At 47.0% G+C, this 14,281-nt stretch overlaps 2 protein-coding genes across 4 annotated transcripts in view; one reads left to right on the plus strand and one right to left on the minus strand.

The window, feature by feature from the left end:
- The window catches only part of CUNH2orf76 (chromosome unknown C2orf76 homolog), a 70,113-nt gene extending 64,496 nt beyond the window's left edge, over positions 1–5,617 (minus strand). For 2 of the 3 annotated variants that reach the window (XM_028771518.1, XM_028771520.1), the window contains exon 1: positions 5,569–5,617. The gene's annotated coding sequence lies outside the window, so the exon portion shown is untranslated. Of the gene's footprint in view, positions 1–4,982 lie in introns of all 3 variants that reach the window. The other variant, XM_028771519.1, reaches the window with a different exon arrangement.
- A 73-nt stretch (positions 5,618–5,690) lies between these two features.
- On the plus strand, positions 5,691–13,835 carry Dbi (diazepam binding inhibitor, acyl-CoA binding protein). Its single transcript, XM_028771486.1, has 4 exons — positions 5,691–5,842; positions 6,812–6,929; positions 10,374–10,436; positions 13,616–13,835. Exons 1-4 carry the CDS (start codon positions 5,834–5,836, stop codon positions 13,687–13,689), a joined length of 264 nt encoding a protein of 87 aa, XP_028627319.1. The 5' UTR covers positions 5,691–5,833; the 3' UTR covers positions 13,690–13,835.
- The last annotated feature ends 446 nt before the right edge of the window (positions 13,836–14,281 follow it).

A 14,281-nucleotide genomic window follows, 5' to 3' on the forward strand; every position in this document is an offset into this window, starting at 1 on the left:
TTCCTTGTAAGCTTGATGACCCGAGCTCAGTTCCCAGAGCCCTCGTGAAAAGCCGGATGTGTAGGCTCATGGCTGTGATCCCAGCACTCCTACAGTGAGGTAAGAGGCAGAGACCGGAAGAGCACCTGGAACCTTGAGGGCCAGCTAGCATGGAGGATGCAGAGGAGCAGAAAAAAAGAGAGAGAGAGAGAGAGAGAGAGAGAGAGAGAGTGGAGGCGGAAAGTCACCCCTGAAAACTGACCTTTGAACACTCACATTGTCTCTCTCTCTCTCTGTCTGTCTCTCTCTCTCTCTCTCTCTCTCTCTCTCTCACACACACACACACACGCACACGCACACGCACACGCACACGCACACGCACAGATTTTCAGTAAGAAAAATGAAGCAGTTCACAGCCACCTATAATTCTAGTTCCAAGATGAACTGATTTCCTCTTCTGGCTTCCGTGGGCACCTGCACACACACAGCATACCCTCACACAGACACATATACATACACACAGTTAAAAAATAAATTTTAAGGAATGTGCAAAAATAACAAAATTAGTAAAAGGTAGATGTGCCTGAGGAACACCAGCTGAGGTTGTCCTCTGGCCTTAAAACATACATGCATGTGCATGCACGCCCACGCACAGACACATGTGAACACATAAAGATGTGAAGACAGGATATGTAGCGGAGGATGACTTAGAACATCCAATCCTTCCCTTTCTCCCAGTGAGTCAAGGACACCTCCCTACCATCTTCCACCCTCAAGCTCTCGTGATGTCCAAGGCTGCCACCACTGGGTACCACACCCATGCTGCCTGGGTATGAAAGAGGAGAGGACGGTAAAGAATGGAACCCAGGATGTGCCTCTAACACCACCTTGATGCAGCTCCTCTCAACCTCTGAGGAAGGCAAAGAAGAGGACCGTGCAGAGCTCCGGCTCGAAAACCTCCATTTCCTGCAGTGTAGGAAAGTCATCCTTACCTTCCTACCCCACTCTCTGGGCTCTTACCTCCCTCAACCTTCACGGAGCCCAGGCACCTGCCCTTCCCTCCCCACTCCTATCCCAGAAGCACTTCCCCATCCCTTTAAAAGCACAGTATCCCCCACGCCCACGCCCGTGCTGCTGGAGCCTGGCCAGAGGAGTCACATTCCAAGAAAATGGAAACCAGGTTCTGAGTGTTAATTGGGTGTGTGGGAACACTCTTGCCTTCCACGGAAGCTCTCACGAAGCATTAGCTTGTTCTTAACTCTTTTCTTAATGATTAGGTTACTTTTAGAAATTAGAGGTTTACTTTATAGAAAGAAACTTAATCTTAAACCGTTCTTCGCACCCAATAGGCAGTTTTCACCTGTTCATGTGTCTTGCCCATCTGGGTTAAGCTTAAAATACAGGAAACCCATGGATATAGACACAGAAATCAACCTCAAAGTCACAAGAAACTCTACCTGCTGGCTAGCTTACATAGCCAGAGGTATAGTGCAAACTGCTAGGTCTTATTCAGTGTTGGATCCTGCGTGCTATGATACTGACCTGCCTGGTAAAATAAGCCTAGTGGTCCAATAGTGGCATGATAGTTATAAAATAATCAACTGCTTTCTGATTCGCTCTGAGGCCTGCTTCAAAGTAGAAATTCCATTACCTGGTAAACCTGGTCAGTCTAACTAGGCTGAGATCAAGGAAGCCTGTGGACAGCCAGAATGACACCCTACAGATTCAAAATCACGAGGCCAAGCTGCAACACTGACAACTCCTAGTGACAGGCTGAGTCAGTCTGGCTGATGAGTTGGCTAGGTCAGGTTCCCCACCCTCCCTAAGCCCTCTGCTTCCAAAGCTGGGAGTGTTACCAAGAGATTGCATAGGCCTCTGGCCAGAGTTCATGTGCTTTGTTCTAGCCCATGATCTGATAATCAGTTCTAATGAATTCTGTTGGTTTCCAAGTTGGCAGCTAATTAAAAGGAACTTTTTGAATTTTTTTCTTTGTCATTTTTTGTTGTATTATGTGTATGAATGTGGTGTGTGTGTGTGTGTGTGTGTGCGTGTGTGTGTCTGACACTGGGTATCTTCCACAATCGTTCTCCATCTTATTTTTTGAGACAGTCGCTCAGTAAACTCAGAGCTCACGGATTGGCTAAAATGGCTGCCAAGCAATCTCCTAGAATTTCCCTGAATCAGCCTCCCAGGTGCAGAAAATGCATTTTAAGAATTACGTGGTGGGGGGGGGGGGGGCTGGAAATCTTGATTCAGGTCGCTATGTTTGCAGAGCAGATGCTTTACTAACTGAACCATTCCCCAAGTCCTTTTTGTTTGCTTTCTGAGACAAGGTTTTAGTGTGGAGCCCAGGCTGTCCTCAAACTCTCAGGGATGCTCCTGGTTTGGTCTCCCTCCTCCTGGGATCACAGTGGGTGCCATTATGTCTAGCCAGAAGGAGCAAAAAAGGCACTGTACTCAGTCAATAAGGATTTGTTGAGTTCCTAAGAACAGCAAGCAAGCGCAAAGAGATAAGCAGTGGCCAGTGCATGGTGACCTCTACCCTCCTTAGCTCAGGTATTGGAGAAAGCAGACAGTAGGAAAGTGAAGTTATTACAAGAGTTATAATCAGAGGCCCTCATGAGGACATAAGTAGAGCTGAGGACTCCACGGTTACTCAAGATCATGAAAAGCAATGACCAGTTCTAGTTTTATAGAAATTTGTAATTCAAAAAAATTCATGACTTGCCCCAAATGTACTGAGCAGTTTATTTTTTATTACCATGTGTGTTCATGGACTGTGTGTATACATGCAAGCTCATGCATGACACAGCACATACATGACACAGCACATACATGGCAGTCAGAGGGCAATTTTGTGGACTTGGTTCTCCCCTTTCTGCCTTCATTCGGGTTCTGCCTCGGCAGTTTACTTTTAAAAATTAAATCCCAAGTGCTGAGAAGGCTCAGTCAGTAAAGTGCATGCCACACAAGCAGGAGAATCTTGAGTTCAATTTCTATAAACCATGCAAAACCAGCCAGGCATGGTGGCATATGCTTATAATCCCAGTGCTGGGGAGACAGAAAAAGAAGGATCCCTGGGGATCACCAGCCCAGACAGTCTTGCCTGTTTACTTGGTAAGTTCGAGGACAACAGAGACACTGTCTCCAAAACAAATGAAAGGCACTTGAGGAATAACAGCCCAAGTTTCTCCATGGCCTCCAAATGCCATCCAAACTCCCTGGGCTGGAAGCACTAAGGGCGGAGCTTCGCAGTGACATTCCCATAGCTGAGACACCAACAAAGTGTCACTGAGCAGCAAGGGAGGGAGGCAGAGAGTATACTGAGAAGCATGCCCTCGGATTCACTGACACATGGCGCATGGGAGACTCCACAAGGAGACGTTCTTCCGTCCCCTCTGGCTCACGATGGCTTAGCTCCCAAAGATCCACACCCTTCAGCATGTCCTTGCCCCATCTGAAATAATCATCTGGAACCACTACCTGGAATTAATAAAGTGAATTATATTCCTACAAGCAATCAACAACTCAACCTGGAACTATATACAAACTGTCATACTATATACAGACTACATACAGACAACCGTAACACTCCCACCGATCCACTGACCGCATGTGAGTCCAGTCAAAGCTCCATGGTGTCAATTCCTCTTTCAGAAATGACAAGGAAAATTATAGTAAGGAATACAAACTATCCATCTGAAACTTTAGGGAAGTGGGGGTTCCCCAAATCACCACTATGGAAGAAATCTACACTTTTTATACTTCACAGGCAATTTCCCCAAATTCATCTCCCAACATTTTTGTTACTTTTGATTTCTAAACAAAGTGGCTCGCAAACTAACAAATTACCTGTGTTCCCTGCAATTAAAGTTCTCCTTCCACAAAGCCTGACTGATGCTGTCGGTGACATCAGAAAGCATAGACTTACTAAAGTTTTCCATCTTTCAGGGCTGGGAATGGAACCCAGGACCTCACATATACTAGGCAGACATTCTCCAGCACCGAGTAGCAGCCCTAGCCCTGCCTTTGCAAACTACCATAGCTGTGATGAGGTGGTGGGTAGAGAGGGTGGCAAGCTGTGGCCCAGGCTTCTGGCCACACATTAGGAAGTGAAGAGGGCAGAGTGAGTTCCAGGACAGCCAGGGCTGCACAGAGAAACCCTGTCTCGAAAAACCAAAAAAAAAAAAAAGGAAGTGAAGAGGGACTATCTCCCCCTTTGTAATGACCTCCAGAGAATTCTCTATCACCCCTCTCTTTCACCTTTGTATCCAAGGCCAGAAAGTTCTCTTTTTAGCCCACTAAATCCTTCCATCCACTTGTGCTGTCTCCCTCCTGTCCCACGGAGCCACTCTCCCCATAACAACTTCGAATTAGACAACTTTGCACTGTCACCTCTGCCGAGAAGTGCCCTCCTCACCCCCAAGACTCCATCAGAATGCCTGCCTGCATGCCCAGAATGAACCACCTCTGCCATCACCTAGTCAGTCTATCTCTTTCTCACTTCTCCAGCCTCATCGTGTAACCTGCTGTGACCCTTCCCCAGGACACATATTCTTGGATTTGAATGCTCTCTAACCCCAGCCCTCTGAACCCGCTGCGCACTTCTAGGCATGCTCTCCCTAACACTCTGGGCTTTCTCAGTTTATCTGAACTCCATGTCTAGCTTAACAGGCATAACTCTCCCCACTGGGAGATTTTCAGTTTGCCTGTCCTGTTGGTTTGTTGGTTTTTTTGTTTTTGTTTTTTTTTTAAATCTCAAACTTTAATAAAATTGTCCTCAAGCTTCCTTTAGAATCAGTTTTAAAATATTTCATTAATGAGACTGAGAATTCAAAGGGAACCTCAGTGTCCATCGTAACTCCTGCTTACTCCTGCTCTCGGCTAGAATGCTCCTTCGGACTTGCAGGGCTTGCCCAAACACCATCTACTCCTCAGCCCACACACATCAGTTACAACTTCTAACTCTTTACATTTTAAAATACATCAACTATGAAACCCACTGCAAGCAGCTCCAAGGCAGCATAGATTCGTTTGTTTGTCCACTGCTGCATGTCCAAGGTCTAGGAGTCAGCATTCATCAAACCAAGTGTTTAAAAATCATTCGAAAACTTATTCACTTAATTAAGGCTTGTTGGGCACCTCTTCTCGTGCAAGTTTGTTATATCACACTGTCTCCGCCTTTATAAAGCACCGATGGAACACAAGACCGCGTTAGGGGTGCCGGACATGTGCGCAAGTCAAAGAATATGCCAGAAGTTCAGAAGAAAAGGCCTGGGTATGGGCTTGGCCCAGCGAGCCATCGTTGCGCTGTGCACCGGGGATTCTTCCCTAGATTCCCTGAAAGGGGTCAGGACATCGCTTTTCCAAGGCGGAGAAGTTACTCAACCACGATGCAACTTCCGGCCTCTTTCCAATCGGTATGAGATTTAAAGGGAAAGAGTCATACTGATTTCTACTCTCCTCCCGCAACATCCCATTTCACGCGTTCTCAGTTTCTGCCAGCTCTTGCCCAACTGCCCTAACCTAGAGCGTCCCTTCCGTCCCTTCCCCCAAGGGAGGAAAAAAAAAAACCGTAGCGCGTCCCACCTGCTCCCAACGTGCTCCGCGGCTCCTCCCAGCGCACGCGCAATAGACTCCCTCTTGGGTCGGGGAAGGGCTGAAGCTCTCGGCCTAGGATGGACACGCCCCCGAAAGCAGACCCGACTTCTGATTGGCTGCCGCAGCTCGCCCGAGCTCAGTTGGAACGCAGGGGTTGTGCTTTTAAAGGCGCTAGCCCGTACGCTCTGGAACTTGATTGCTGCCTCTTCTGAGCGTGCTCCCGCGCTTTCGGCATCCCGGTCACCTCGTCAGTATGTCTCAGGTACTGCGCGTGCCCTGCTGGGCTGCGAAGATGCAGTGGGTGTGGGGCCATCAGCCTGCAGGAATCCCGCGGGGTCTCTTTCCTCAGATACCCCGCAGCTGTTCTGGGATACGAGCCCAGCTCATAACCTGGAGAGCGGAACTTTTTCCCTTGCAGATTTCTGAAACTGCCACCCACGCCGGAACTGCTAAAGAGAGTTGTGGGTGGGCTGGACTCATGGGGGAAGCAGGCACAGGGTCCTCGAAAGAAAGATGGGGCGTAAGGGGGATGAGAGACGGAATATTGAATCCCATACTGGGAAGAACCGAATGGAATAGAGGGACACTCATGGAGGCCTTGTCTGAAGAGCCTAGAGGTCGGGGAAGGTATTTAGTCTTGTGCCTGGCATGCCCCAGTACAGAAGAGATGTGAGTTGGTGAGGTAGCTTAGAAGTCTTTTCCTTGCCTCCAGTGGAGACCACTGCCTAGGACTGAGCCCTGTAGGGCGATCTCTGGCTCCTCCCACTTGCCTCTCCCTAATCTGGGCACTGGGACAGAGGTCATCGCTGAACTCCAGGCCCCAGTAGGAAGGGACCAGCTGGCTCCCAACCCTGGATTCCACCGCATTCGTGTCTTGAACCCTGATCGACTGTTTTGATCACGCCACGTTTCCCCTTGCTGCCCAGTCAATCACCGCTGATCATAGGTCGGGGCTTTGCTGGAACCCCAGCAACTACTGGATCTGGGCCAGTGGTGGCCCAGGCAGTTAGTTGGGCACAAAAATTTTCAAGGGCGTGTACTTCCACTGTGAGCCAAGTCTATTCCCAGCACTTGACACAGTGCTGTAACTGCATGAGTGGACAGGTGGGCCTTTAGGGAATCTTGGCAAGAAGAGGGAGTTTGGGAGGAATGCTGCTTTCCACTTTCCCATCCATCCCTGGACCTCTCCCACTCAGGCATCCTGCATCTCGTTCCTCTCCCTCTCTCTTAGGCTGAATTTGACAAAGCTGCTGAGGAGGTGAAGCGCCTCAAGACCCAGCCAACTGATGAAGAGATGCTGTTTGTCTACAGTCACTTCAAACAAGCTACTGTGGGTGATGTAAATACAGGTATGCCCAACTTCTCGTCAGAGCGGGCCAAGTTGGCTTGGCAGCCCAGGAGTCTGAGAACTTCACTTTCCAACTGCCTGAGGCACTTGTTCAGGCAAGACGTGATGGCAGAACATTGGTGTCAAGACTTTAAGCCGGGAGATATTCACCTACAAAGACCATCTCCCTAAACTCTTAGTGACCCTGGAAGCAGATTCAGTGTGGGTTTAGAAGGACTTTACTGATTATCTCAGCATCTACTATGAAGGAAGCAAAGGCCCCAGAGAGGAAGCTTGCTCTAAGCCCTGTTGCTCAGCAGTAGCTTTCTTGAACCTACCGTTTCCATCAGATGAACAGGGTCATGGAGCGCTTGGCAGCCTCCTCAAGCCTAATAGATGAGCAGGGATATATTTGGTCCCTGCGCCAAGTTGGAAGTGCTGCTGGCCCAAGTCTGCCCTATCCAGATGTCAATTCTCCCTATCCAAAAATCTTGGGCAGATTTTTCTTTCTTTCTTTCTTTCTTTCTTTCTTTCTTTTTTTTTTTTAAAAACGTTTGGTATTTGGCTTTTTTTTTTTTTTCCTTTTGAGAGAGGGTCTGAAGCACAGGCTGCCATATGGTCTTATATTTTTTTTCTCTCCCACATCAGTCCTGGGACTCAAACTCAGATCCTCGTACTTTACTGGCCGATCTATCTTTCCAGCCCCTTGGTGTAGATTTTGAAACTTTGCTATGGGTTACCTTGGTCTATAATACTGTCTTTTCTGCTGTCTTGGGCAGTGACTATATACTGAGATAGCAGCACAGTGTGTTCTGGCAAGGACTCATGACAGCACAGAAGGAAATGTATGCCTCAGCTGCCTCCAACTCCACTGGAGCCGGAGTGGCTCAGAGATTTGAGGGCTTATAAACATCCAGAAGTAGAAGGCAGTGGGAAGGGATCAGGGAGGCTTGGATGCTTTCTGCTAGATAGTATTTTCTCAGAGCCTGACCTCTAGCCAAGCTATAGGTACCTGCTGGCATATATATAAGCCTCAGTAGACTAGCATGGAACCCACCCCTGCCTGATCAAGGGACTGTTGTCTGTTTTTTTTATGGCTGTACTGGTTCAATACAACAAAGACTAGCCACACGTGGTTATATGGGTTTTAGCTGAAAACAGCTAAACCTAAGTAATGCCCAAAGCCCAGTCTGTAGCTGCATGAGCTGTGCTTCAAGGCTCAGTGGCCACAGGGGGCAAGTGACTTCTGAATTAGATGTCACAGGGACCAGTGGAACAGCCAGCAGGGAAAGGCTCTTGCTGCCATGCCTATCTAAAGGACCCACTTGGTAAAAGGAGAAAATTGACTCCCAAAAGCTGTCGTGTGCCTTCCACGCCTGCACAGTGGCATGCACACGTGCACCCCATAGATAAATCAATTACCTGGATGTTGCAAATGTACATTTCCATCTAGGGAGAACAGACTGGCAGGAGGCTTCCTCTGGGGTTCTGAGGGTTCCCTTGCAGGCATGGTCTTCCTGTGAGGTTCCTGGAACTTTTTTTTTTTTCTCAGACTCAGTGCCCCAAGCTGTACACTCTGCAGTTTCTGCTCTTAGCAATGAAATTGTCCCCAAGGAAGAATGGCAGAATGGCAGGTGCTCTAGAAGCAGCGCGGTCCTCAGACAAAACCTAGAAATCAGCAAGAAGGAGTCAGGCGATGTGTGAACATTACATTTTAAAGACAAGTACAGGCAAGGGCACCAGAGGCCCCCCAGATAACAGTAACGCAGCTCGGAGGGAAACCGGAAGCAGAGAAGAGGATGGGCAAAGAATCTAATAGCATCTCTTTTCCAAGTCGTTTTTTAGGTTTGTTGTTGTTATTGTTTTAATTTCATGTGTGTTTGTGTGTGGCCTGCATGTATATCTGTGTGAGAGTTATCAGATCCCCTGGAACTGGAGTTTCATTTGAGAGCTGCCATGTGGGTGCTGGAACTCCAACCTAGGCCGTCTAGAAGAGCAGCCAGTGCTCTTAACCGATGAGCCATCTCTCCAGCCTTATTTTTTTTCAGAATTTTTGGATTCTGAACCACATAAATGGATGTTTGTTTATTTATTTATTTTGATTAAAGTACAGGTTTGGTTTTGAGGATTTTTAGTCTCCCCTCCCTCACCCCCTATTTTGTTTAAGATAGAGAGAGTCTCATGTAGCTGAGGCTGGCCCAGATTCACTGTATAACCAAAAATAACATTTCTGATCCTCCTGCTTCCACCTTACAGATAGTAATTACCATGCTGTGCTTATCTGGTGCTGGTGCTCGGACCCAGGATTTGAGGCATGCTGTGCAAACATGCTGCCAACTAGCCACATCCCTAAGCCTTTTATTACTTAATATTTTTCTAATTTTGAAACAGAATCTCACGAAGCCACTCATTCTGGCTTTAAGTTCTCTGTAGGCCACACCTTGAACTTTCCCTCCTCCTGCCCCCGTGGCCCCTGGAGTGGCTGGCATTATGGGTGTGAGCGCCATGCTTGCCTAGTTTCTTTTATTGTATTATTATATTTTTTTGAGACAAGTCTTCATATAGCCTGGCTGGCCTCAAGCCCACTGTGTAGCCAAGATGACCTTAAATTCCTGCACCTCCTGCCTCTACTTCCTGAAGTGCTGGGATTATAGGCATGTGTCACCATTCCCTGTTCATATATGCGGAAGCGCTCCAGGGCCCTTGTGTATTTGAGGGAGGCATCTGCCAGCTAAGCTTCATCCCAGCTCCAAAGAAGAATGTGTTTTTTGTTTTGTAAAGTAAAACATCGGGTTTTAAACCTTTAACTTTACGGTTTAAGAAACCTAAGGACATTTTTTTTAAATCCTGTCTTCTTTCAGTTTTAAGTTTGGGTTGCTTTAAGCCCGTCTGGGTTTCTTACAATAGAACCCACTGTGTGAGACACTAGGAGTTCTCAAAAACCGTGATAAGGATGCTGGAGTGTAGCTGTCCACAATTGATGGCTTCTGGCTGGGTTGGGAGAGGGAAAGGATTCAGTTTTCTTTAAGGGGCAGGCCACTGGGAGTTTAACCATGCTCCAGGGAGTATCCGAGCAACACAAATTGGACTTGGTTTGTTTGGGGTTTTTTTCTTGGGGGGAGGGTTAGAAGGGGGAATTGGAAGGACTAGGAAGCATTGTTGGGATTCATGATAATAATCAATAAAAATAATGTTATAAAAAAACGTCTTGGCACCAAGGGGTGGTGGCATACTCCTTTGAAATCCCAGCACTCAGGAGGCAAAGACAGGTGAATCTCCGTGAGTTCAAGACCAATCTGGTCTATAGAGTGAGTTCTAGGACAGTCTAGGCTATGCAGAGAAACCCTGCCTTGAAAAACAAAAGACAACAACAATAACATATTCTTGGCTCTCATGGGAGTAAGTTGAAAGTTCTCCATTAGAACTTGTAGCAAACCTAACAGTGTCTGCCCTTCCCTTGCTGCAGATCGGCCAGGGCTGTTGGACCTCAAGGGCAAAGCCAAGTGGGATGCGTGGAACAAGCTGAAAGGTAACACATTCTGATCAACTCGCTCCTGTGTGAGGCTGGGCATTGAAGACTCCCTTGGAGAGCGGGGAGGGCAGAGGTCAGCAGGCACATCTTGGAAGCCAGCCCAGCTTGCCCTCACACAGAGAAAACTAGGCCATAGCCTTTTTTTCTCTCCAAATGTTGCTGATACCTTTTCTAAGCTCTGTCTCTGGGCATAGGAGTTGTCTGGAGGGAAAGGGCCAGGGGATCGGGCCACTGAGAAACAGACTGGGGAGTGAGATTGTTGCCATGGTCTTTGGATGTGTCCAGAGTTAGGAAAGTTCTGTCCACACCTTTATCTCCCCAACAAGGCCAGACAGTGACCCCTTAGCCGAGTAGCCTTCCCTAGTTCCCTTTCAGCCAGAAGGGCACATGAAAATGGAGGGTGAGGTAATGCAGGCCAATGAATGGAACTATTATTTGCTAAAGCACAATCATCCAAGAAGTGTCCAGGATCCACTAAATCACGTGTTCCCATGGCAGCAAGCCCCAAAAGCTGGCACCAAAGCCATTGGCAGCTTTCATACGCTTGCTAGCCAGTTGCTGAATAAGCCTTCTGTCCTCTCACAAGGGAGAAAGGCGTGAACTCAGGAAGGGCCTGGCACACTAAAATGCACTGTTAGGGGTTCGTGTAAGTCTGGCTGTTCCTTTTCCACACCGTTCTCAGGCCCCTGGGCATCTAGTGCTTCACAATAAGCTCTCTCAGTCCCTGAGGGCTTCTCATTTCCCTAGGGGAATCTAGGAACTGAGCATGTCCATCGGGGTATATTCATGGTCCCTTTTGCCATGACAAAGAGACAAAGATTTGCTTCATCCCTCTCCAAGAACCAGCTGCTTTTTGCTCAGTCTTCAGCTTTTCCCACAGCTTCTCTCTTGATGGGGAAGAGGGTGGCTGGCTTAGCTGTTTTTTTTTTTAAAGATTTATTTATTTTATGTGTGTGAGTACTCTGTCACTCTCTTCAGACACACCAGAAGAGGGCATGATATCCCATTACAGATGGCTGTGAGCCACCATGTGGTTGCTGGGAATTGAACTCAGGACCTTTGGAAGAACAGTCAGTGCTCTTAACCACTAAGCCATCTCTCCAGCCCCTGGCTTAGCTTTTTCACAGCCAATAGCACAGCTGTGGGAGATAAAAAGTCCAAAACAAATAGTCCATAGGCTAAAGCCAAACATGAGATTATTAGCACCAGAAAAATCAGTTCAGGACACTTTCCTGCTTGTCTAGAAGGCTGAGGCCCACACTGTCTGCTGCCCTACTTTCCTGGGTTACACATCATGCAGGAGCTTGGAACATGGTAAAGCATCCCCTGGAGTGCCTTGAGTCCAGTCCTCAAGCCATCTCTGAGATGTAAGATAGATAGATAGATAGATAGATAGATAGATAGATAGATAGATAGGCAAACAGACGTAATGCCAAAATGTCAAAAGCTTAGTTATCTGGGGCCAGGGAGATTGTTCAGTCAGCAAGGTGCCTGTCATGTAAGCACAAGTTCAGATCTCCAGTGCCTATGTAAAAAGCAAGGCACAGCAGCAGGCATTTATAACCTGGCAGGGGCAGAGACAGGCAGATCAATCTTCTGAGCTCACTGGCTAATCCGTAAGTTTCAGGTTCAGTGAGAGATCTTGTCTCATAAAATAAAGTGCAGGGTCTGGTGAGACGTTCAGTGGGTAAAGGTGTTTGCCATCAAACTTGAGTTGGATCCCAGAGCCCACATGGGGATCAGTTCCCACAAGTTGCCTTCTGATGTCTACCCATGCTGTGGTATGTATATGCCCCCTTCCTCCTGTCTTAGTTACAGTTCAATTGCTATGAAGAGACACCATGACCAAGGCAACTCTGCTTGCTCACAGTTTTAGAGGGTAGCCCATGATTATCATGGTAGAAAGCAAACAGACATGATAGTAGAGCAGTAAGCTGAGACCTTTATTTATTTATCTATTTATTTATTTATTTATTTTAATTTTTGTTTTGTTTTGTTTTTCGAGACAGGGTTTCTCTGTGTAGCCCTGGATGTCCTGGAACTCACTCTGTAGACCAGGCTGGCCTCAAACTCAGAAATCCACCTGCCTCTGCCTCCCAAGTGCTGGGATTAAAGGCGTGCGCCACCACTGCCTGGCAGCTGAGACCTTTATATCCTGATCCACAGGCAATAGATAGAGACTGAACCTGACATTGAATTTTCAGACCTTAAACCCCACCTCCAGTGGCACGCCTCCTCCAATAAGGCCACACCTCCTGATCCTTCTCAAACAGTTCCACTAACTGGGGACCAAACATTCAAACCATTCTCATTCAGATCACCACCACCACTCCTTGCTTGCAAAATACATACATAATTTTTTAAATAGGTAAGGTGGGGATGGAGGGATAGTTAATGGATTAGGGCACTTGTGGCTCTCACAGTGGACTTGGATTCGGTTCCCAGGACTCACAAGTGGCTTACAGTTGCCTATAACTCTAGTTCTAAGATATCTGACACCCTCATCACACTTCCACAGGTACCTGCATGTATTTGGTACATATGCATATTAATTGTCTTAGTGTTCTGTTGCCAGTTAGAGACACCGTGACCAAGGCAGCTCTTATAAAGAGAACATTTAATTGGGGTTGGCTTACAGGTTCAGAGATTTAGTCCATTACCGTCACAGCAGGAAGCATGGCAGCTTGTGGTTAGGGCTACAGGAAATGAGAGTTCTACATCTTGATTCACAGGCAGCAGAAGGGGACTGTGTGTCACACTAGGCATAGCTTGAACATAGGAGACCTCGAAGCCTGCCCCCACAGTGACAGGCTTCCTCCAATAAGGCCACACCTCCTAATAGTGCCACTCGCTATGGGCCAAGCATTCAAACAGGTGAGGCTGTGGAAGCCATACCTATTCCAACCACCACATTAATTAAGAAATAAGTAAATACTAAGTCTTTTTTTAAGTAAATAAAGTAGAGAGTAAGAATAGAAGACACTTGGCATATAACTCTGACTCTACATTGCATACACGTGCATGTTTGCTGGCAAACACACAGACACATATATATTGCATCCACTGGGAAATATGCACTCACAAGTTTTTAAAAAGCAAAGGCAGACATCTTGGCTAGCCCGATGCCTTTCAAGCATACAGTCTCCCTGATGTGTATTCCTACCAATTCCTTCCAGGGACTTCCAAGGAAAATGCCATGAAGACCTATGTAGAAAAGGTAGAAGAGCTAAAGAAGAAATACGGAATATAAACAACCAGATTTGGTGGCCAGCCACTCGTGTGACCTGTGAGGACGTAATGCCTTGGTTTTTTTCTAATGTAGATGATATGGCACATATCCTCCTCCCTGGGTGTAGTTTTTACCTGAAATCAATTAAAAGTACATTTGTTACTCTATACCTGGGTTGCTCTATTATCTGGGTTCGTGTGTGTGTGTGTGTGTGTGTGTGTGTGTGTGTATTTAATTTTTATTACATGTAAATGTATTTTATGTGTGTACAGGTAGGTGTGAGCACAACAGAACACAGATCAGAGAACACTTGCCAGAGCAGGTTTTCTCCCCCTAACACATAGGTCCTAGGGATTGAACTCAAGCTGTTAGGTGTTTTTTGTTTTTTTTTTTTGTAACCACTGAGCCATCTCACCTGCCCATCGTCAAGGTTCTTGAAAGAACTTCCCTTGCTCTCATCTCTCGTCTCTCCTTCCTTCTGTGATGTGCTTGGGGATGGAGTGTAGCTCAGTTTGGTAGGTGCTTGCCTAGAATGCACAAACCTAGGGGTTCCATTCCCCAACACTGCGTTAAAAAAAAAAAAAATCAGGCCTGCTTGTGCACAGTTGTGATC

This window comes from Grammomys surdaster, unplaced genomic scaffold, assembly GCF_004785775.1.
Source record: "Grammomys surdaster isolate TR1022 unplaced genomic scaffold, NIH_TR_1.0 208, whole genome shotgun sequence".
Lineage (NCBI taxonomy): Eukaryota > Metazoa > Chordata > Mammalia > Rodentia > Muridae > Grammomys > Grammomys surdaster.